Source organism: Opisthocomus hoazin, chromosome 22, assembly GCF_030867145.1.
Source record: "Opisthocomus hoazin isolate bOpiHoa1 chromosome 22, bOpiHoa1.hap1, whole genome shotgun sequence".
Classification (NCBI taxonomy): Eukaryota; Metazoa; Chordata; class Aves; order Opisthocomiformes; family Opisthocomidae; genus Opisthocomus; species Opisthocomus hoazin.
The window spans coordinates 5,858,246-5,882,474 of NC_134435.1; the positions used below are offsets into that span (position 1 = coordinate 5,858,246).

General features: G+C 43.5%; 1 protein-coding gene across 3 annotated transcripts in view; it reads left to right on the plus strand.

Annotated features, from left to right (window-relative positions):
• Nucleotides 1-1,307: 1,307 nt before the first annotated feature.
• CNOT6 (CCR4-NOT transcription complex subunit 6) overlaps nucleotides 1,308-24,229 on the plus strand; it is a 32,781-nt gene continuing 9,859 nt past the window's right edge. The window contains exons 1-6 of one of the 3 annotated variants that reach the window (XM_075441574.1): nucleotides 1,308-1,466; nucleotides 15,967-16,080; nucleotides 18,492-18,678; nucleotides 22,546-22,631; nucleotides 23,539-23,643; nucleotides 23,735-23,803. In XM_075441574.1, the coding sequence (XP_075297689.1) occupies nucleotides 15,969-16,080; nucleotides 18,492-18,678; nucleotides 22,546-22,631; nucleotides 23,539-23,643; nucleotides 23,735-23,803 (559 nt within the window). In that variant the 5' untranslated portion in view covers nucleotides 1,308-1,466; nucleotides 15,967-15,968. Of the gene's footprint in view, nucleotides 1,467-14,707; nucleotides 14,731-15,966; nucleotides 16,081-18,491; nucleotides 18,679-22,545; nucleotides 22,632-23,538; nucleotides 23,644-23,734; nucleotides 23,804-24,229 lie in introns of those variants that run through there. The other 2 variants (XM_075441573.1, XM_075441575.1) reach the window with 2 other exon arrangements.

Genomic DNA, 24,229 nt, shown 5'->3' on the forward strand with positions numbered 1-24,229 from the left:
TGGGGACAGAGCCCGTGCCGCATCCCGTCACGGAGCTAGCTCAGATATCTCTAGCCAGGACTGTGCCATGCGGCGAGGAGATGGTTTATCATCCCAGAGCATTTCAGATACGCAATGTGATAAGACTGAACAGAAATCTGAAGGATAGCAGGATTACTTCCAATGAAGTGCCAGAGGGCTCGGCCTTCCAATAGAGGACATTCTGCGATTGGGTTTGGTACGCAGCGTGCCAGGGTCATCTTTTTCAAAGCGCTGCTCCTGATGGTCATTGGCGATGTTCCTCAGAAGCACGACCACGTACCATCCTCCTTTAAATGATGTTAGAAGAGAATGCCTTGCACAACAGCGTGAGTGCCATTTATTTCCAGCTACATATCCAGTCATACCTAAACAGACTGGGCTTCAATTCTTTTTGAGCTTTCCCAGTTCAGACATAGGGTTGTGTATCTGGGATAACGTTTCTTTCTTCACTATTCCGGTCAATGAGGTGGTGCGCACCAAGCGCACGTTTGCTGCCACATCTCCAATGCTTGAACATTTTAACCCTCTGAAAAACAGAGGAAATCCTTCATCTGAAAGTAATGATTCACGATTTTGGCCATTACTCCACCGCAGATGGCACTTCCCCACCATCACTTCACCTCGCATCTCCCACCTTACTGTAAAGTCTTGATGCGCAGTGGCAGTGATAACACCACTTAACAAGAACATCTTTTATTTTTCCAAGTATCTTGGTGCGCATCCATTAATCGGTTAGAGGGAGAAGCTGCCGCGAGCTGCAACCCGAGTTCCACCCGGGTGCCGGTGGCCATTTCACGGCAAACACTGTTCCTGCCGACGTCCCAGCGAAGGATCCGGGGCTCCGTTCTGCTGTTGAGGGCACAAAGACGCAGAAGATCCCCTCTTTCCTCACAAGCGTTCCACACGCCACCCCCATTTTGCCTGAGCGCATCTGTTGCAAGTCCCAGCTCCGGACTCGGACTTTTGCCGGAGGATTTGAAGTTCTTTTTCCAACAAGTGACTATTTCCATTCGACTTCCTGGGCTCCCGCTGGAAACCCTTCCCCCGCCAGCCACCCTTCGCACTGGTTTCCCATCCGACGACGCGGTCCTCGCACCCACTTGCCCCCCCCCGCCCCGATCCCCGCGGGGGTCCCCCCCAGCACCTCCCCCCCGGCCCCAGCCCCCCTCCCCCTCTCCCCGCGCCCCCCTCCGCGGACGCGGAGCTTGCGCGGAGTGCGGGCGGCCCGGGCAGGCGGGGCGGAGGGAGGAGGAGGAGGAGGAGGAGGAGGGCCGGCCCGCCCGCAGCCGCCGCCGCCAGCGCCGCCATGATGCTTGTTTGCTTTCAATGAGTGTGAGGAGGAGGCGGGGGGGAGCCGCTCTCCCGTCCGGCCCGCGGCAGGAAACAAAGAGCCAGGCAGGCGGCGGAGCGAGGGCGGCGGGGGGACGGGGATGCTGCAGCCACAGGTAGGGGCGGCCCCCGCCGCGGGGGGCCCTCGCCCGGGGGGGGGTGGATTAGTGCTGTGGGGAAGGGGAGCGGTGTTGTTATGGCGGGGGGGGGGAGCCTCCCTCAGAGTTGGGGGGGGCTCCCCCCGCGCCGTGCCGTTCGGGGGTGTCATGGGGGGGCTCCGGGGGAGCGGCGCTGGGGGCAGCGCTGGGCCCCGGGTGGTTATTGCTGCGGGGAGGCTCCGCGCCCCGGGGGAAGCGGGCGGTGTCGGGGCGGGGAGCGGGGGCCCCGCCGCCGGGAACTCGCCGCGGCCGGGGGCCGGTGAAGCCCCGCCGGGGAGGGCGCCGGGCCGGGCGGCGCCGCGCGGGGAGCACGGCTTTATTTGCATCGGGGAGGCAATTAAGAGAAATTAGCGTAATGGCATCTGGAAGCCTGAAGTTTTTTTTGTTGTTGTTGTTGGCTTTCTCCCCCCCGCCCCCCGTGCAATTGAGTTTAAAATAATTAAACAAAGGCAGAGGGAAATGACATCAATCGGGTAATTGCCCGTCCAGCCTGGGCGCACGGCTGCCCCGTGGCTCCGGCTCCCCGGAGGCCGATCTGCCCGGCGGAGGGCCGAGCCGGGGCCGGCAGCGCTGCCTGTCAGCGGCTCGCCGCGCCTGCTCCGGAAGGGGCTGCCGGCAGCTGCCCGCCCCGCCGGCAGCGGGAGCCGCGGCCTCCCCGCCGCCGGGGCCCGGAGCGGCCCTCGCTCGTTCCGGCGGAGGGAAACGCTGAGGCAGGAGTGTGAAGTGATTGCCAAGCCCGGCGGCCAATGGGGGAGCGCGGGAGGCGGGCCGAGCGCCGGCACGTGAGGCCGCGGGACAGACGCATGCAGGGATAAACAGAGGGGAAGGGGGGGGGGGGGGGGAGGCCCGGCGGGCCCGGGCAGCCGCTGCTCGCTGATTCCGCCATTGCCCGTTAGTTCAGCTGGGGGGGTGGTGGTTTGTCCCGGTTGTTGGAGTCGGGCAGGCGTTTTGTTGGAAGCCGGGCGTGCCGTGCGCCTGTCGGGGCCCGCGGGGTCCGCCATGGCGGGGCAGCTCCTCAGGCCGGTTCCGTGGGGAGTGGGGAGCCTGCGGCCTGGCAGAGCGCGCAGCCCAGCAGCTGGCTCGGCCGCGAGACGCCTCGGCGTTGCGAGCGCCTGTTTCATCAGCGGTTTTTCCGCAAACGTTAAAAATACGTGCGAAACGTACTTTGTGTAATATGAGAAATGTATGCAGAACAAATACAGGGGGTTTGTTGTTCTGTTTTGTTTTAAATATGTCTGTATTTCCACAAATGCATAGAAGACGGTATTAATGAAAATACAACTTCACAGATGGGCGTTTGCGTTGTAACGACAGTTGCAGACCTTCTGGTTTTTCGTTTGATTTCTGGGGCTTATTTTCATAATCTAGATTTCGCTGCAATAGATAACTAATTCAAAATTAAAGGGATTAAGAAATACCTGTGGTATTTGGCTTAAATACAAAGATGTGCAAGTGTTGACTGGTAATTGTATTGTATCTCGCATTTTTTTTTTCCATTCTAGAGCAGGTCTCGTAATTTGGAATTTATCAGCATTTCCACTGGGGTAATTTTACAGGATTATCCGCCCTCTGTTCTTCCTGCTGGTTCATCTGGACTCGGTGGAGTTTGCTGCTAGCAATGAAGCCTTCTGTGGGGGTTTATTGGTGCTGTTACTGAAATGGAGCCCTTCGCGTTTGGATTAACTCTTTGTTCACTTTTCACCTGAATCACTGGGATCAGTCCATTTATAAAAAGGATTCTACCATGCATCTCTTTTCTGGTTGCATTTTGAACTCTGAATACAGTCTTGATGTGTTCAGGCTGTTTACTGTGTTTGAATTTTAGAGGAAGAACTGAAATGTAAAGATAGATGAGACTGTAATACTGCATGGGCAGGTAAATGCTTTTGATGTTTTATGTATGAAGACTTGAAAACATGTTACAAAAGGTCACAAATGGAATGAGCATGGTACCTGTCACGGTAAAAAATCATTAAGATCAGTCTGTAGTAGATGTTAGGAAGACATTCTTCTAAGCAAGTGCAATGTGCGTGATGGAAACTGCTGTCTTTAAAATGGGGTTGAATGCTCCCAGGATCGAGCAAACCAAAAATTCTTTCCCAACAGATGAACAAAAGCATCTCTTTTTGAAAGAATGGCAGTGTCAATAAAAACGGTCCTGTTAATCTATCGCCAAAGAGCTCAGTATTTTTGTTTGTAGTGCAGTGTGTCGTCTTATTTGGATTACCACCGAGCCTGGGAGGCCAGGCGGTGAACCAGAATTCCTCCTTCCAGTTGTGCCGCATCTGCTCCAACAGGCAGTCCCTGCTGCAGACGCCCTGCTTCTGTTTGCCAACAGACTGTTAGTTTTAAATTATTTTCTGTTTTTGTCATGTAATTTTGGCTGTACACGTGTGTAGGTGCAGTCTGTACTGTTACATCCTGGCCTAAATGGCACCACATTAAGCAAAGATTATACACAGACGGTATCTGTATGAATAGAGATGCCTTTTCGTCTTCAGAATTGAAACTGTGTACAAGAATTGTCACTTATTTCCATAGCGGTTTTTTTTTGCTAGGAGAAATACATAGTGTTCAGAGGTTACAGTTGTGTATGATGAGCTTGAAAAAACTACCGCTGACCTTAAAACCTGACAAGAATAATCTCACCAGACCCTACCTGTAGATGTTAGTCCTAGTTGCGTGAGACAGAGGTTGACCCTTGTCCTGTTGCATACAATGTGTCTGGGGATTTTTAATCCGTATATTGAGATTTTACACCGCTTTTGGTGTCAGAATACTGACATTACTGAATCCAGTCTAAATTTAGACTTTTTCGTGGTGTAATTTTGAAAGCTTTATACATAAATTGCCCGAACTGAGTCACTGCAGGGTTGCGTCTGTTTTGTGTTCCTGCTTCAGTGTCGCTGCTTCACACTTGCGAGTGTGATTGTTGTACAATATCCTGCAAGGTTGCTAGCATTGTATTAAGTGACGTAATTTATGTTCCTCCATTGAAATTGGATCATAGAAGCCCACTTAACAGGGAAGCTTGGCATAAGCTTGGGGACCTGCACTCACGATTTCTGCACTGAGTGATTTCTACAGCTGAAGTCTTGAAGAGTTTACAAATGCTTAGGCAGGTCCCATGGAAAAAGCCGTTTAAATGCTTAATGTGTACTTGTGAGCTACTAATTACACTTCCAAGATGGTGCTTATTTAAAAAAAAAAGTTGGCAACAGCTCAGTTTTTTCTTTTGGAAGACTGCAACATGAATCCTTTTGTTAATGCCTCAAAGGGCTTTTTTTTAAGTGAAGGAATTGAGGAGGGAATAGGAGCAGAAAATATATCCCTAGTTGTTTACTTTAGAACTAAAATACTTGCTGTTAGTATTCCAATTTATGCTGTAATAGAGCTCTGCAGGAAGAGATCGATTTTTTTTTCTTTTTTTTTTTTTTTTTTAAGACAGGGAAAGCTGCTAGGTGGGTTATGGAGGCTGCTATCTAGACGTTGTGATCACAGCCTGGATATTTTGATGGTTCTCTTGCATGTAGTGTCTCAGTTCATGTTGCTGATATGCAGCCTTTACTCCGCAAGTGAAGCGGCTTCCCACCTTATGACCATCCTAAAGTTTCTGTACCGTTTTATAATACTGGTATCTCCAAGGCCGCCTTCAGCTCTTCAGCTTCCCCCTTTCCTTGGCAAGGCAGCCGTTTCAGTCTGAAGACTGCGGGTCTCTAGAACATGCTGAAGCAATCGGAGCGGTAGCTCATGTCATTAGGGTACCGCGTCTTGCGGGAGTTAGGAGACCATGAAGTATACCATAATTTTGTTTACTGCATATTGCAGATAATCTCTGCAGCTTTACTGCTTGAGCTGTTTTGGAGTATATTGATGAGTGAGGCGTGGGTCCTGCAAGTTGATGGGACTTAAATGGTGCTCCACATAAGTCTGCACAGATCGGTTTGTGGAGTTAGGGATCAGAAAAAAACTTTCAAGCACTGGCTGCACTTCAGAGACAGGTCCTTTCATGTGCTTTTTGGAACAGAAAACACATAGAACCAACACCTACAAAGACAGGAAGGCTTGAAACGAAACTAAAACACAACTAGGTGTGAGCATGCACCGTCTGATGTGTATCACCTGTCAGAACAAGGAGATGGCTTTGTAATGGCTAAATAATAAAAAATATTAAGATGCTTTATGCCAGACTTGGACCATTAACACTTTTTCATATTCTTTTAAAGAAGTTTTAACGGTTGTCCACCCAACAGAAGAGCTTTGCCTGACAAAGCAGAGGTCCAGTGGACTAAGAGGAGTTTGTGCTGCCTTAATCACAGTTCATCTGTAAACGAGTACTTTCAGGAACAAGAATTTTTAGGAGCAAGGGATCTGTATGAAGAATAATTAAAACTAGGAGGGAATCCTTGCTTTGCTGAGGAACATCGTGAAAGATCCAACTCTGGACCATACAGTAATCATCAGTCATGGAAGAGATGCTTGCTGTCTAGGGAGCAATGGGCTGGATCACCCCGTGGTTTCTTCTGGTGCGGTATGCCAGGACTTTTCTCCAGTGGCAGAACTTGGAAAGCTGCTGCTTTCGTTGCTCATTAACTCCGCGTAATCTGCGTCAGTACAACCGTTGTGGGAGTAATGCTGAAAACCAACCAGTGACGTGTCAGGAGTGGTGATACTTTTTTTTTTTTCTTTTATTTAAAAAAAAAGAAAACCACTGACAATAACCCCTGCTTTCTTAGCTGGGTATCGTTAGTTTTCAGCATTGTCTCGCAAACAGCTGCATCAACACAACGGAGGGAGGTGATGAAGTGGAACATAGGGACAGGAAAGAAATCTCGAGTTGGCTTTGCTGTGTGAGAGTGTGGTTGTGGCACAGCATTCTCAGGCTTCTTGGTTTAGTTTGAAGTAAAAACAATCTATGAATAGTCTGGTTGCTTCTGTCAGGATGTGGCTGGATGGGTACAGCATGAACTGCGTGAACAAGTTCTCTAATATCCTGAACTTCAGTTAGCTTAGCAACTCTAACAAGCAGTTAAATATCTAGAAATTGTTTTTTAGGAAGGCAAAGATTTTTGGATTTAGATACCAATGTTTCTTTTCAAGCTCTTGTTCAGATCTATAGCGGGAGTGCTGAAAATGAGCTCATGTCCAAACTTCCTTTAAAATAGCTAGGTTATCTCTTGCTCCTAAGTAGCCTTCCTATTGCAAGGCTAAGAAAGAGAATAACGTTTTGTGCAGTGGCTTCATGTTTTCACCCACAAAATAACAGAAATGTGACAAGTATTCTGCAGATTCATAAAGGAAAACGTGGTAAGGAATGTTGTGGTATACGTGCCAGTATTCAGAGTAGCTTACCGAGTTGGACCAAGATAAGAAATTGTGCCGTAGTTGCTCTAAAGAAGAACTAATGTTCCTTGTATCATAAAGAATCATAACTAAATTGTCAAATACAATTGTCTGGACATAAGCAGTGGGGTGAGAGTTGGTATTGTATTAACGTTTTGGAGTGTAAAACCATTCTCATTAGCTTTCTGAAGAGGTTTATAGGTGAAGCCTTTAAGCCTTGATCTTACTGCTGATCTGCATTTTTTAAAACTTGAAGCTAAATGTTTTATGCCAGAACTCTTCCTTTTAAAGTTGATCTTTTAGGTTCCATCTTATTCATACAGTGTATAATTATGTAATGCAAGTAAATTCTTAAAGCAATTAGTGAACCTGACTGATCTTTTAATGTATTGGCATTTCAGAATGCACTAAAATAGAAAACGCAAAAATCAGGATGTTGTATAGTACTCATTAGCTAGCCAGAGTGTTTCTAGGGATACCAGTTAAAGGTCAGCCTTTGCTTTGCAATTTGGTTTTGCATTAATGTTTGTTTTATATACAGCAGCCTCTTACTATAGGCATAGTCACACACGATTGCTGATAATTAAGAACTATTCTAATCATGTGGACTATGTCTGTCCTGCACTGAGAACATTTGGACGTAGTATTTCTAATCATTAGATATTGTGCAGGGTAAGGGGTGGGAATTTGAGTTCTTCATCACGAGTCAGATAAAATAGCTCTGTCTGTAGATCCGTCTAGAAGGTGGAGCAGTCAAGGACCTCTGTGCTGAAACATGGCGTTTGCACTGTGACAGTTTTAGAGTTCTCTTGAACCCGAACTGGTCTTTATAGCAACTGAACGTGGAAGTGAAAATTGCTACTTTGCACTAGTGAAACTATGGTAAATAAGTTTGCCATGCCTTCCAAGGTTTAGGGGGTTACATGTACACCATTAAAATACTGGGCCGCAGGTCGCTTATGTAGTAGGAAATTGTGATTGCAGGTGGAGTGGAGGGGTGGCAGGCTGGGCAGGAGGAGAAGCGGCGGTTTGGAAAACGGCAGCCTCCTACTCCCGCCTCACACCTTGTAACCGGCCAGTTTGCGTTTCTGTAGACAAGTAGTTAAGAAGGACAAAGAAAATCAAATTTAAAATACCTGGGGGTCAAAACCTGATAAGATGGTCTTCTTAAAAACATGAATCAACTGATTTTTGGACTTCAAATTTAAAGCCTGATCTAGTCGGTGCGATATAGCTCTATAGTCTAATGAAATCTTCCTGATCTGAAAATAGCAAATACATCCTTAGGCTTTTATGGCCCAGTTGATCTGAACTGGGATGCTTTGCTTTTCTGAAGTTTCAGGAGGATTATGTCTCATTTTAGTCAGCTTTGGTTAGATTAAGAGTTTTGCGGGACTTTTACAGCTTGATGGATTTTTTTGAAAGAATAGTAAAGCATTGGTGAACTTCTGAGTTTTCTGTAGTAGAATTTATATAGGCAAAATCAAATAACTCATCTGATTAGTATATTCAGGACTTACTCACATGAACTAATGTGTATTGACTTAATCAGTATCTTGTATTTATTGTTACAGAGTTGTAATGCATGTTCACATCCCACTGCATTATCTAAGACTGAAAAAGAGGAAGGGTAACCTGTGGTTTTGTGTTGGCAGTCAGGTAAAATTCTAGTTTTAGAAGTCCTCAAAATATGATGAAGAAGCATTATTTCTCTGGTGAAGCCATTAAATCTTAATATGCTAACAGCCACTAAAATGTGATCTACAAAGTGAAAAAGCACTTGGAATGAATCAGTTGACTTTGTGTTGACTCAACAGCATTAGTATTTTTTTCATTCAGAGTATTCCAACGTTAAGCTATAAATTGGGTTACAGGGATCTTGCCACTTTCCCACACGTTACGGTTGAGTCTCCTGGGCGTGGGGAGTGTTCTGGGAGTCATTCTGGTGCTGCTCCAGTTCTGCCTGTTCACACAGCTGTTACGGGCCGTCCCTCCCCACACTAGGTGAAAGGAAATGTTTAACTTGCAGCATGTGTTCTGAGAAATTCAGGTGTTACCCTTTAGCTAATTTCCCAATCAGATTTTTCCTAGTCTTATTTTTTCAATACCATATACTTACTGTTAAAAAAAAAAAAAAAATTACTTGAATGGCCTTTTTTGAATAAAATGCCAAGAGTGTTTGCCCTAGTCAACAAATAATAGGTGTTTACAAAACAGACTTGATATTTACCTAAAAGTAGCACACTAGTAGGAAAAACAAATAGTCTGTATTTTCTTGCAGTACTGATGTTTGTGTATATTTCCATGGAGCAATCTTGTTCACCCCTACAAAGTGAAATGTAAGGTTGTATTTCAATAGATAGGCCAGTCCTCAAATTTCTGCTTATTCAGCATCAAAATCTTTGTATTTTGAGTTGTAATGTGCTTTAGTATGGATTCCTCTAAATTGAGGAAGCTTTAATTCTTTCAAAATTTTTTTCCTTTTAGGTGGTGGCTTACACCTGCATTTCTGAACTTTGGTTTATCTACTTGCACAGTTGTGTATTGTAGCAAAATATAACCAGAAGCGGTATTTTGTAGAAGGATGCAAGTATTCTTCCATGTTAATGGTGTATTATACATGCTGGGAGTTGGGAAATCCAAAATGTACGCGTATGTTAAGATTTATTTTTAAGAAAACAAAGTTTCAATTTAGTATGTTCTGAGTAAGACATTGATAGAAATAACTGACATGAAATTTACAAGGCTTTGTAGGAACACTGTCAGGCATACAGAAAAACCATTTAAATCTCTAGTATGAGTTTTATGTCTGGTGGGGGTGGGGGGTCTCCTAAATAATATTGAAGAAGAGTTTAGCTGAAGTACATTAAATTTACTTCACATGACACTTGAAGTGTAGCTGGGATGCGTTGGGTACTTGCTTGCTTCCATTCCTCATCGTGGTGTCTTGCCTACGAATATTTTTTCCATCATTTTTCACTATTAAGATCACTGTCTAGTTTGTTGCCCACGCATGGTATAGACCGAGGATAAATACAGTCGTTGACTCAGCTTATCAGTTCAAGTGTGTAAATTCTGTGAGGACTGACCTTTGCCATAAGCCTGTTGAAGTTTCTGTTGCTTTTCTGGGAAGAGAAGACAGGTGTTGCACCTTGCCATCCTGGCCAGGGACAGCATCTATTTGTGCAGGGTGGTTGCTTCATTTACCTGGACTTTAAGCTGAAATGGAATTAAGTTCCTATAGAAATTGATAATTCGCTGAGTAAAGTGCCACCAGTGACAGGAAGGCAGAACCAGTAAGCTCAATTCATTTTGGAAAAGCACTTGTTTAAAGAACAGGTAGTGGGTCTTTGAGCAGGAACGAGCAAATTGTAAGTTTTATGGAAAGAACTGAAATACAACACTGTGAAATTACCTTAAAGGATTTTTTCCAAAGCGTAGTAGTTATCTTTTAGATGTACTTCTGTTCTCTTTGAAGAGGATCACTGTTTGGAGTTTAAAGCAGTAATTTCTGTTCATTTTAATAAAGCTCAACAGTAGAGATTAACCCTTTAAATGCAGGTTAACATTTCTGATTAGCCTATCCATTGCTAGAACCGCTACAACTTTTAAGTTATCTAAAAAAGCAGTGTACTTTGCCTTCAGTTGGGATTTCAGACTTTGTTCAGTGTTACTGTTTAACTGATGCATGGCTGAGAGTAGTTGGAAGCAGGATTTTGCATCCTGCTGTGTGAGAAGGGCTTTTGGGGAGGGGGTGGCCGCAAAGACAGTTGTGGTGTTGTCCTGATCTCAGTCCCGCAAACCGCTGTGCTGCGAATCCACACGTACATTACTGCTATACAGGAAGCTAGGCTTCCTCAAATATATATATATATTTCTTTCCCCTCCTCCCCCTTAGCTTTTGGGCAGTTTAATTCTCTCCAGCTCCCTTTGTTGTCAGACGAAAGTCAGTGCTGATGCAAGAGTGCAGTGGAAATACAGGGTCCTGGGGAGGAAGGAACTGCAGCAGGACCAGCTTAGTTCTGCTTCATGCCTTATAAAACCACAGTGCAAGTGGCTGGGGGGGGGGGGGGGGGCGGAGAGTGCCAGGAGGATCCTAAATTAACTTTGAATTCAAGACATATCAGTCAATTTAAGAAACAGTTATATGTATGGGGAAGTCACCGGAATGCATTTTCAAATTAAAATTTAGGGTTGCGTGGAGGGGAGTTGCACGGTTAAAGGCGTGGGGTTACAAGTTAATGGTCTGGGCTGAGTTTCCAGTATTAGGGTTTGGAGAAAGAAAAAAGAATCTTCCATATGTGCTATCATTTTCTTACAAAATCTTGAGCAACTTAATGGTGTATAATTAATAGGAAGTATTGTAGATTGCATTCTGTTCTATTTTTCAGTGGTGCAAAAGTCATTTACTTGGTGAGTAATACTGTACTGCATTGATAAATGGAAAATTACCTAAATTATCTTGTAACTTCTGACTTTGTTAGATGTAGATTTCTGTAGTGTAATTGTTGTTCTTAATTAAAGTAGCAAGAAGTTTGAGTAATTCTGCACTTGATCAGGTGTGGTGCTGCTTTGTTTACTTCCTTGCCCTGGCTGCAGGGGTTTGTTTCATCAGCTCGTTAGTGATAAGTAATATCAAGTGGGGGGGGAGTCAAAAGAAGTCATCAACATGTGTCAAGAGGTTTCAAAAGCAGGGTTGTAATGCTTCAGCATAGTGATCTTGAGGTATTTCTAAAGGTACTCACATTTGTAACTGGGATGTGTAGGTGCTGCTTGGTAAGTATTGAAACAGTTATTTTGGAATAGTTGATCAGATAAAGTTGTGTCTGAACATTAACCTATGGTGCTCTCACTTGTTCCTTGTTTTCTATGAAGTTTTAGGATGCAAGTTTGCTTTACCTAATTTTAAGTTTTGATGTGAAAGAAGCTGATGTTTCTAGGAGAGTTTTTGTTGCAATCTTTATATCTACATTTATAGTAAAGCTAATACTATAAAGAATTGATGGTACTTGGCCTACAGGAGTTAATACATTTAGTTTTGAAATAGTTTATCTGTGGTATTATAGAAAGCATTTCAGGAAATTAAGAACTGCTCTAGGATTTTATGTTGTGTGTTTTTGTTTTTTTAAAAACCCTTCCTGCTTACTCTCAACAAGCCTGCTCGCCTACCTGTTTGGATTAAATCCTTCTCCCCACCATCTTCCAATTTAGTAAAAATGGCAAAAGGGAAGGACAGGGGAAAAAAATCACTCTTCTTTCTTGCCCTATCAGAGAATCATAGAATCATTAAGGCTGGAAAAGACCTCTAAGATCATGAAGTCCAGCTGCCAACCCATCACCACCATGCCTACTAAACCATATCCCGAAGTGCCATATCTACCTATTTTTTGAATACCTCCAGGGATGGTGACTCCACTGCTTCCTTGGGCAGCCTGTTCCAGTGCCTGACTGCTCTTTCAGTAAAGACATTTTTCCTAAGATCCCACCTAAACCTCCCCTAACGCAACGTGAGGCCATTGCCTCTCATCCTATCGCTGGTTGCTTGGGAGAAGAGACCAACACACACCTCACCACAACCTCCCTTCAGGTAGCTGTAGAGAGCAATAAGGTCCCCCCTCAGCCTCCTCTCCTCCAGACTAAAGAGCCCCAGCTCCCTCAGCCGCTCCCCGTCAGACTTGTTCTCCAGACCCCTCACCAGTCTCACTGCCCTTTTCTGGACATGCTCCAGCCCCTCAATGTCCTTCTTGCAGTGAGGGGCCCAACACTGAACATTCAAAGCAGTTTCTCCAGACTGTCATCTCTCCGTTTTAGAGGCATTGTTTATTGGTAGTTTACATAGTCATCTGGAGCACTAACTACTAATAGTCCAGCTTCCATGTTACCCACGCCTGTACCCTAGGAGCCTTACCGTCTCAAGTCTTGTTGGGCAGCAGTCTGAACTCTCTTCATTCCTGTACAGCCAGCCGTGGAGCTGAACCAGCTTGGCCTTTGCGCAGCTCCTCCTTTGCCAGGCCCCCAGCTCCTCCTGACCCCATGCCCATGGCGCGGGTGCTGCGTCTCTGGGGGCTCCTCGGGAGTCCCGTGGCACAGCACACCCGCTCGCATGGCCGCTGGGCATCCCGCCGGCTCTCCTCCGGGACAGCTGTCTGAAACAAGGCCCAGCTTGGCTGTCCCATCGCCTGGCTGTGCTCATTGCTTTCCTCTGGAGAGACGGGCGGCCATCGGTACGGGTGCACCTCTCCCTAGGTGAGGGCTGTGTTCCCGAGGGAGGCCAGAGCCAGTGCTCTGCCATCTGCCTGCTGTGTTAGCCAGCTTGGTCGGCTGTTCTCCTCACAGGTTGCCCTCCCTTGACTTTACAACCTTCAGGTTTTTTCTTCTTCTCGCTTTGATCCTCCTCATCCTCGCCGGGCCCCTCTCCCTGCGGGCTCTGCCCTGCCCCTGCCCCGTCCCACCACCTTCCCTCAGCACCGCTGTGCAGACGAGGGCTTAACGCTGCATCTGCGCTGGGGGCTCGAGGTCCGGTTCCCTGTGACAGACCCGTCGCGCTGGTGACCTTGTTGGCCTCGTTTAGCTCAGTGTCTTTGGGGTAAGGGGTGTTAATTCTGTGTTCAATTCCGTGCTCTGTTCGGTCTTAACTCCAACTGACCTGGGCGGGAATGGGCAGCCATGCTCCTCTTGAACTCTAAAGCTCTCCTATTTTTAGAACAACGTAAATAACAATTTAAGTAACCTGGTACAAGATAGTAAACAATTTAATTTGCATTCAAACATATTTAAGTGTCCTCTTCATGAAATTTGTGTAGTCTGGGGTATGTTCCAGGTATCCATGTCATCATATCTTTGTTTAGAAAGCTTTTCTCCTTTACCAGCTCCCTTACTGCGTGTGGTAACAGCCTCAGCGCTCAGTGGTGCTTTGCACCATCTCTGTTGGCGTCACTCAAAATTACGGGTGGCATAAACTCTTTTGAAAATGACTGTTGTGAAAGGTTAAAGCTGCAGTTCTCAATGGCTTTAAGGTTGTTCAACACCATTTTGTGGCTCTTCCTTAAAAGTGCTTTAGTCTGACAAAACTGTTACCGCTCAGTCTGATGTTTACCCCAGCGTTCATGGTTAACTCTAGCAGCTCAGCAGGCTCTAAATTTGGATTTGGGAAGGTGGAGAAAGGAGAAGAGAGTGCTTTGTAAGAGAGACTGATTTTCTTGAACTCCTCTGTGCTGTGGAGGTTTGAAATGCAGTTCAAGGTAGTGTGCTTGCATTTTATGATGGCCTGTGAAAGACACCCCAAATTTAGCCTTGCTGTCAGGTCCTGAGAAACCTTGAACTCTGCATAATGGCTGAAGGTGTGCTAACAGTTGGTGGGACAGCGTCCTCGGTGTCCTGGTGCGGCCGGTGTTGGTGATGCCAATGGTCAGCAGCAATTCCCTCAGCCAGCAGGCTCTCCTGCACTCGCTGCTTTTATTGCTCCTGGTAATCCTAAACAGCAGGGAATTGTCCCCTGGGAAATGCAGCCCTGAGAAGGGGAAAACTATCAAGAACGGGAACACTAACGAGGGGAGAGTGGTGCCATGGATGGACTGGGAATCACCAGGATCCACCGTTAAAACCACAGATTCTTAAATCTCTAATTGTTTTAGTGCACATTAACAAAACCCAATGGAAAAGTGTGTCATCCTCTTCTGGTAGCGAGGAGCGATACGCTGCTGGTACCAGCAAGGCTGTTAATTAGTGCATGTGATTGAGTGTGCTCTGGGGAACCCTCGTGTTTCTGCACTGAATGAGATTTCTGTCTCTAGTATACCTGCTTCATTTCTTGAGAAATTGGAACATATTTATTAATTCAGGGAGCTGCAGAAGAGAAAGCATCAAATGACCGAGGAAGGTAAATGAGCGTTCCTATATGGCATTGGTCTTTGTGAATTACGTATAACTATATATAGCAATTTCAGAAGATATGCTCTGTATGTTACTTTGCCATATGTTACTGCACTAGTTCCATACCTCTTGCAGGGAGAAGTTACGCTTTTACCTTTCCAGGGGTTATAATCCAGTGTTATCTCCTTTAATTAGCTTAGTTTGAAGAAGAAAGTGTTACACTTGGTGATTCCAGTACCCTGGGTACTCAAGTGGCTTCATTCTTTAAGGAGCTCCACCCAGCTGCTATTTATAATCTCATCCTTTTACCCACAATTCACTTTTTAAAGGGGATTTTCTTTTCACTCCAGAAATCTGGTTTTGACCAGTAGTGGGAGTGGGAAAGGGAAGGAGGAGTGTAAATTAGTATAGGAGCTGTTGCATTGAAGTAAGCATGTGGTGCCTAAAAGCTTTGTTTTAATTCAGATGCATAACTAGCTGAAAGTTTTTTGGGGTTTTCTGTTGGGGTTTTTTTTTTATTTGACATGTGGAGTAAACATTTTCCAGTAAATTCAATAAACAGATAAAAAGTCTGGTTGGTAGTTTAATTTGCTAACAGTTATTCTTTGTTTATTCTGTGTATAATTACAACGCTTTTCGATGTAGTTACTTTGTCCAGGGATACAAAAAAAATTAGCCTTAAAAGACCTGGTAGCTAGATGTGCTCATGATTTTGAGCAGTAGAACTTCTTCTTTATTGAGTATTTTTGGGTAGTATTATAATATTGCTGTAAAGTATTTTGCTTAATAATTGCATAGTATTGCTTGTAATGTGTTTGTAAATGTGATCTGAGCCAGCATTGTTGAATTTCTCTCTTTGATATAAGCAATTTTATAGCTTGTTGCTTGTGCCTTTCTGTGTGTATTTGGATGTGACAGCTTAAGATGGTGAAATCTTTGCCGTAAAAGCTCTTAGATGTATGTAGGGCAATGGAAAAGCATTACTCTTAGTTGTGATAAATGCAGTTTATATTGGGAGTCCTATGTAACTTGAAAACACAGAGCTAATTTGTAAATTTGGGTGGGGGGTTAGACTGTCGTCTGCCGTTCCAGGAGCATCAGGAGTCTGTGTTCTTCTATTTAGTAGCAGTCTTTACCACTCTTAGAGTGAAGGTCCAATAGGAAATTCAACTGAAATAGAAATTACCTTTTGAAGAATTCTCAGTATATAATATCTTAATTATTTATCATTTTGTCTCAACAGGAATGCCCAAGGAAAAGTACGATCCACCTGATCCACGGAGGATGTACACAATTATGTCCTCAGAGGAAGCAGCCAATGGAAAGAAATCACACTGGGCAGAGTTGGAAATAAGTGGTAAGAAACTGAGGAATGGTCCTGAGTTACAAACTCGTTGTGCGTTAAGAGTAGCCTACGTAGTACGGCTTGGATGAGAAGTCTGGAGTGGAGTTACCTGCCTTGAAGTGAGCCAGCAAACCAAGATAGCAGCTGCCGGCCTCCGAGAGTGTCGGGAAAGAGGTTGGGTTGGGATAACATAGGGAGCTGTGGGAGAGGTAAGTTGAGGCAGGTGGGGAATCCTAACATGTAGGAAAGTTGGGAAGGTGAGGATATGGATGTGAGCTCTGTGTGTTTTAAGAAGATGGGGTAGGTGAGAGGGTGAATTTAAGATCCAGTTTGTCAAAGAGAAGAGGGTGAAGTTGGGGGTGATATACAGATATATGCCGTTACTTTAAGTAGTGCAACAATGATGTTATGTTAGTCCATGATAGTATAGTTTCTACTGAAGCAGAAGTTTTCAGTTTAAAAGCGGTTGTAAATCTTTGCACTGTTCTTGAAATTAAAAAAAAAAAAGAAAAAAGAAAAATATCCCACAAGGACTGTGCTAGCTCTGAGATACTGTTTGTCTTTTGGATCTTTTCTTGAAAATAAGATAATGCTCAGAATTCATAAACATGAATTCCAGCTGGTGTGGGACACCAGTCTCTCTTGATTTGTAGGCTAAATTCCAATTTTGCCACATAACATGTGTATACAAGGAAATTCAAGCAAATAATGTAAGAATTTAAAAAATATTTTGTGGTCTAATTTTAGGCTGAAATTTTGCTTAAATATGGAGGCTCTTTAAGAGAATGCAAAAATTGCCACGTGGTATTTCTGAATGACTGTCCAGTAGAGAAATCTGTGGAAGGAAGAATACAATTCGAGTTCTTTGAATTGCGAAGAGTCTTTCCATCCAGATCTTTCAATCTGTGCCTTGCTTCAAGTGCCTTAACATGTGAATAGCATTCTTTACTTGAAGGTTACAGATGCAGAAACCTAGTTAAATGCTGCTTCAGGAATCACCATTATATGTCAGCGTTAGGCTTGGATATCCACATATCCACTTGGACATCTGCTGCCTGTGCATAGGAAGTGCATTAAGTGCTGGCTTTTTCCTTGCGTGCCTGGTAATCTCACTCTAGACTGATTCTATCCGAGGGAGGTGCGGCTAGTGAAGAGGATGGGTCAGTGATGTTGATTGGAAAACCTTTCAGCTACAAGGGTGTCTTTGATCGCAGTCACCTGTTTGCACTGGGGAGCGGGGAAGAGGTGTTAATTCAATTTAAAAATGCATAGAACTATTGATTTGTATTTAAAACCTTTCAGAAGATTTCTTACTGAGCACTACAGCAGTATGAATCCTTGAAGAACTGTATGCATTTGCCTTGCAAAATAAAACATGATGTTTTTGTTTTATTAATGTTCATGCTGTCTTTGCCTTACAAAATACTTGGTCATCTAATACAGAAAGCCAGAAATGTTTTAACTGCTCTCATTGAAATCACTGAGCTTTTTCACTGCAGGCTTTTTTATGCCACTCTCTTACTTATAGCTGTAATGTGGAAATGATACCTGTGTTAAAACCTTTTGTTACCAGGGACTGAGTGCCAGATACCCATGTATCAGTGTAGCTTTCCCCAGGCGCTAAATATGATTTATCTTATTTGGAAGATCATTTGAGGAAAGGAATTATAATGTGTGTATGTTGGTATAATATTAACCAGATTGTTCTTAATACTGGTGAGTCATGGTGGGGGTTTTAAAGGCTGTCTTGAGTAACTTTTTGCCTTGGAGAAATTGGTGTTGGTACTCTTCTTCTAATGCTTTTGGTACAGTGAGATGACTTCTGTAAATAAAAAAGGAGCCACTGCTGGGTGGGAAAAAAAAAAAAAGCTTGGAGAGAAGATGTGTTTTGAGACCTTTTGATGATATCTCACATTCCTTGCATGTGGCAATGTTAAAATCTTGATTCTGTCACACAAATCCATGTTTCCACCCTTCAGTTTATACAAAAATTTTACCCTTATTTTAAATATCTGGCAATAGTTTATGCAGCTTTTAGTTGAATGCCAGATGGAAATCCATGTTCTCAACTAAGCATTTTAGTCACCCTAAATATAGTGCTTCTATCTGTTCTTGGCTGGATTAATGCCATAGAATAAAGATTTTTGATTTGAAAGATGTTGCGCAGAAATAAGGGGCAAACCGAAGAAGCATCTTTAATCTCAAACATAAAGTATAGTTGAAAAAAAAATCTGTTTCTTACACCTCTGTTAGTTATTGCATTCATGGTCAGTTAGTAAATAGTAAAAACTACAATAAGACCCAGACAGAACTCCATGTCAAGCCCCTTCTCCCCTGCCCCTTACATACTTACAAAACATTTAGTTATTGCTAAGCCTGTATATTTTAAGTGTTCTATTTTCTTTTGTACCTTCCTTCCACAGGGAAAGTGAGAAGCTTAAGTTCGTCATTGTGGACGCTGACCCATTTGACAGCTTTGCATCTCAGTGACAATTCCTTATCCCGTATTCCTTCAGACATTGCCAAGCTTCACAATCTGGTATATCTGGACCTGTCCTCTAATAAAATTCGCAGTTTACCAGCAGAGCTCGGAAACATGGTGTCACTCAGGTATGTGAATTTTTACAGGAGTAGTCACCCATTTTATATTTTTCCAAGTCAGGTTTCCTTTTATACATCTCTTTCGAGACTCTTTTACAAATTTTTATTTAGTATTTTTCTCTGAGAAGTGCTGATACACAAAAAATTGCTTTTTTAACACGTAGTTAAGGCAGGAAAAAGATCAGATTAAACATTTATAATCATGCTAATGACATTTTTTTCCTTCTTTATTCTTTTTTTAGTAATTATTCGTAACAATACTTCTTATTCTGTTTATCTTATAACAACTGCAACCTGTCTAATATCATCTCCTTCCTTCCCTCTTTTGCTGTTGTGTAACTGCGCTCCTGTGCAAACTGGGGAGGAGAAAAAAAACATTCTAAATGCACCTTTTATTTCTCCTCAATTTTACACTGCCAAGGTGTGCAAAGTTTGCATGGAAAGATATCTCCTTTTGGAAGTGAACCATGAATAGTGCTGCTTATTTAGATTATAGTTAAGGCTGCAGCATTTCACTTTGTAAAACACTGTTATGTAAATATAAAAATAAGAGTAAATATTTACAGGCAACATTCTTTTGCCCTTGACCCAAAGGAAGAGTCTTATCTTAGGTTTATTAGACAGTTACCAGTAGTTGCCTTCATTGCTTTTATTTTTGAAGACATTTATGGACAGCGTTCTCAAATCCAGAAAACACTGAGTCTAAAAGTAATGAGAATGTGTTAGAGATAAAGAAGACGACAGTAGAGAAGTGGACTGCCAGCACAGCGCTAATGAAATTGGAAGCAAAGCAAGTTTGCAGATAGAAATATCAGTCATTGCATTTTCTTCTACTTAGAAAAGTCCACTCTGTTGGGGAGGATTAAACCAGCTGATTAAATTGGTACTAAAAGCTCAGATTCCAAAGCAGTTAAAGTCTCAACCTTGGCGGCTGAGCAAAGGGACCTTGCTTGTTAGAGCATAATTGGCAGCTCTGTTTCGTGGTGTGTTGTATGGTTGTCCTCAGCTGTGAAGTAATCTGTTCTAAAGAAGGCTTTGTGTTACTATTTAAATTAAAAGCAGTTATTAGTAACAGGTTTCTTCCCTCCTTTATCCACTCGTCAAGTATTGTGATGTAGCAATCCTAAATTTACTGGAACATTCTCAAATTCATCTCTGTACTTCGTTAGCATCCTTTTGTTTTCATCAGTCTTTTTCCTTCTAAAATATTGCTGCAAATGTAGTACTCGTTCAGTTCAGTTTTGAGCCCCTCACTTCAAGAAGGACATTGAGGGGCTGGAGCGTGTCCAGAAAAGGGCAGTGAGACTGGTGAGGGGTCTGGAGAACAAGTCTTATGAGGAGCGGCTGAGGGAGCTGGGGCTCTTTAGTCTGGAGGAGAGGAGGCTGAGGGGGGACCCTATTGCTCTCTACAGCTACCTGAAGGGAGGTTGTGGTGAGGTGTGTGTTGGTCTCTTCTCTCAAGTAACCAGCGATAGGATGAGAGGCAGTGGCCTCAAGTTGCATCAGGGGAGGTTTAGACTGGATATTAGGAAAAATGTTGTTACTGAAAGAGTAGTCAAGCATTGGAACCGGCTGCCCAGGGCAGTAGTGGAGTCACTGTCCTTGGAGGTATTCATAAAATGCGTAGATGTGGCACTTCAAGGACATGGTTTAGTAGGCATGGTGGTACTGGGTTGATAGTTGGGCTTGATGATCTTTTGATAATTGGGCTTGATGATCTTAGAGGTCTTTTCCAGTCTTCATGATTCTATGATTTCTTTTCACTGGGGGGAAAGTGAACAAAAACCCATAAGCGCATCCTACATGGTGGCACTCTGCAGGTCTCAGCTGTGCTGGAGTTTTATGTTTCAGACTGGCTCTTACTGCAGACACTTCCCGTAGCTTCTGGGAAGTTGTTCAAACTAACGGTAATTCAACACTGGGCATTGCTGATATCCTGAGCCACAGAAATCATTTGTGCTCTCACACTTGAGAGCTGATCTCAGGTCTTCCAGCTCCCACGTCTGGAGCTTTGGGTTTGGTCTGTGTGGCATAGTTCGCCCGAGGCTCCTTGCATCTCCCTTTTTACTGCAGGTACTTGAAGAAAGAGGTGTCAGAGAGAGCAGTAAGATTTCTGATCTTTGCAGAAAGAGAGGAAAAATAAATAAACACTGTAGCTTGTTATCTTGGAAAGCTCAGCTGTACAACAGATTCTCTTGATACGCTTGAAAGCACTGGTGGGATTTGCTGTGATCCCCTTTGCTTTGTAGAGGGGGTGGGTTCCACAGAGGCAAGGATCATTAGAGAAAATAATTCTTTCATCCAAGAGAAAAAGTGATAATGATACCTGCTACTGTGCCATTCTTCCAGCTCAGCGTTTTTCCTCGCAAAGAATAGAGTATATCTTTTTCATAATTCATACATAACTTTCTGTAGACTTCAACAGTGCTTTGAAAAACTCTTAGAGGAAAACATGGCTTCTTAAAGAGGAAACTAGTAACTTTATAGTGTCATAGGGAATGTCATCCCTAAAAATACTAGCCATTTAAACCTCAAATACCTATGGAAGTGCTGAGAGCTAGTGGAGATGTTGATTTGGTTTTGGGGGTTTTTTTGTGGGTTTGGGGTTGGTTTTTTTTAGTGCCCTCATCCTCTTTTCTACCTGCCATGTGCCGAATTCATACTTAGAAACCCTAGAATGACACTGTGGGCTTCTGAGTTTCTCTCTAAAATACGTGCTTTTGTCTATGGGATTTTATACTGAAAAGCAACCCAGCTGGCTGGGTGTGCTACAGTCTGGCAGTCAGCTGAGCAGTGACTTGACATTTCTAGATAACCCAGTGAAATAAAAAGAAGGTCCCCTCCTGTATCTTCTTCCGCTATCCCACACCTCCGAGTGTCTCTAAACCAAGCCACTTTACCAAGGCTTCTCAAAACACAGTGAGGCGGAGAGAATTTCTCAGGAAGTTCTTCTTGGGGAAGGACCAGGCAGAGTTTATTGCTGCAGTGCAAGGCTAGAAGAAGGGATGTGTGTCTCTGCTTCAGATGCTGCCTTGTAGAAATCTAAAAGAGCTAAGGTCACTCTTGGCGTCCAGGTTTCCTTTCTCCCCCTCCCCTCCCACCCCCCCCCCCCTTTTCCCTTTTGTCTTCTTTTTTGTTGCCCAAAAATACTTTTCAAGTCTCCACGCACCAGGCTGTAAACACTTTGGAGTAGCAACTTGATGTTGAATATGGTGAGGCAAGTCTTCGCTGCTTAGATGGCAGTATGATGAGGGAAGTGAAAAGTTCCTAACAAGTCCGTTTTCTCTGCCCAGTTCAATGGAATATCAGAATTCAGGGCATGAATTCTGTTCCTGTCAGCACATTGCTTTTGTAAGTTAAAAAGCACATAGTTTGACTTAACATTGATATTATGAAAACAAACAACAGATAATTGCTATTGTAAATTACTATTACATGGTGATGTAGCTCTAGTCATACTGTCCTGGTCCTGGATTTTTTGGTTATTTGTTTTCTGGGATATAATTTCCCTTTATTTGGCCTTTAATCATAGCAGAACTGTTTCATGGTCTGGTTTGTCAGAGCTGTTACTGCTTCATCACTTGGAGTTATTAAAGTGTTTAATTATTGCTAACGTTTACACAGTTTCTGACTTTTTAAGATGAACTCGCCAAACAGCTACTTTCCTCTGTACTTCAGCATAAGATGTATTTTGTCTATGTCTGTGTGTTTGAGTACAGCAGGATTTCCCTAACTACTGCTGTTTAGTCTTGGGGTTTTGCAATATTGTGGTTTGCTCGTATATTGTTTCTTTTTTAGCTAAACTCCTTGTGCCACACTGCTGAAGACAAACGTCGGTCTCTTTTCAGCCCTATATGATTTTTGCTTTGTCTGCAGGGAACTACATTTAAATAACAACCTGTTACGAGTTTTACCTTTTGAGCTGGGAAAACTGTTCCAGTTGCAGACTTTGGGTCTGAAAGGTATTACCTCCTTTTCTTGGTTGTCCGTGCTTGTTTGATGATACCGCTTCTGAGATGTAATGGCTGTAGAAAATTAAATGTTACCAAATAGGACAGATGTAGCTACTTACTCCACGTTTATAAATATTTTTATTTAGGGATTATTTAAACAAAGAAAAAGAACTAGCTCGACGAAGCACTCCACATAAAAGAGGTTGGCTTCTCTTTCCGCTGAGTGAGCAGAAACTTTCTGTTGCTTGCCTGGGGGTTGAGTACAGTGCTGCTTTGGCTAAGTAGTAGTCTGCAGGTAACTGAAGGTGTTCCACTCCAGCCGAAAAGGGAGCATGCTTTGTACTGCTGTAGGGTACTCTGCCATTTATGCAAGCAGCAATTTAAATCTTTTTCCTTTTTTTTTTCCCTCTGAACTACCTACAAAATTGCTGACCTTGGGGGAACCTGCGTCACCAAATCAGGAGCACTGGGTGACGCAATACCTCTAAGCACTGCGAAGTCTCAGAAGTGTGTTTTTCTCCCCCTTAAAATCGGACAATTGCAATGCGTGTTGTCCATGAAAACCTTTGCGACCTGCTCACGCATTTGGCAGATGGTGGCTGCCCCACTGGCGTTGAGCAGAGCGAGCAGAGGCGGCTGCGGTGTTTGGCCTCAGCAGCTCCTACTGCGTGCTGCACCGTGCCCGTCCTCGGGGCTGGCTGTCAGAAGGCCGGCGCCGGAGGGAGCGTGGTCCGGTTCACTGGAGCTGTTCACACTGCTGGTGTTTTGGGGGGCTGAAGACCTGAGGTTTGAAACCTCTAAGCAGTTTATAGTAGGTGCAGGATCTTTTCTGAGAGATGCCAGCTTTGAACATTGATATGTAAGTTGCTAATGGTTCTGTTTATTTTATTCAATGTTTCTGTAAATACGTTTGCAGGAAATCCACTTACACAGGATATTCTGAACCTTTATCAGGAACCAGATGGGACGCGAAGGCTACTGAACTATTTGCTTGATAATTTGGCAGGTACTGCAAAAAGAAGTAAGTGACCATTCTTAAAACACTTCTTTCTGCTGTGTGAAATAAATGTGATTATTACTTCTTGTATCTCTGCTTTGATACGTTCCCATAGTTTCAACAGAACAGCCACCTCCAAGATCTTGGATTATGTTGCAAGAACCAGACCGTACAAGACCAACAGGTACTGTAACACTTCTTTTTTTTTTTCCTTCTGTTGTAAAAGCTGCGGATCTCTACTATCTGTTGAAAAATTTTTGATGCTTAAATTGGCCAATCATCTGTGCAGCGCTGAGCAGCCAGCTGAAGTAGTTCTGTCTCAATGGGAACACCTGTTTCAGATTTACCCATCTTTTGTGATAAAGTAATTTCTTTTTAATTAACATCCTCCTCACAGGAATTGAAACTGTTGTCCACAGTCAGTTAAACAGTTGAATTTTAACAGGCTTAATTGAACATTTGTTGAAGAATAAAAAAAAAAATGGAAGAACATGAGCATACTTTTCCAAAAATGTAGAATTTTTTTCTTTTAAGTAACCAGTGTGTCATATTTGACTCGGCACTTTTCATGCTGTTGGGATTCAGGTTGTGTTTAATTGTTTACTGATTT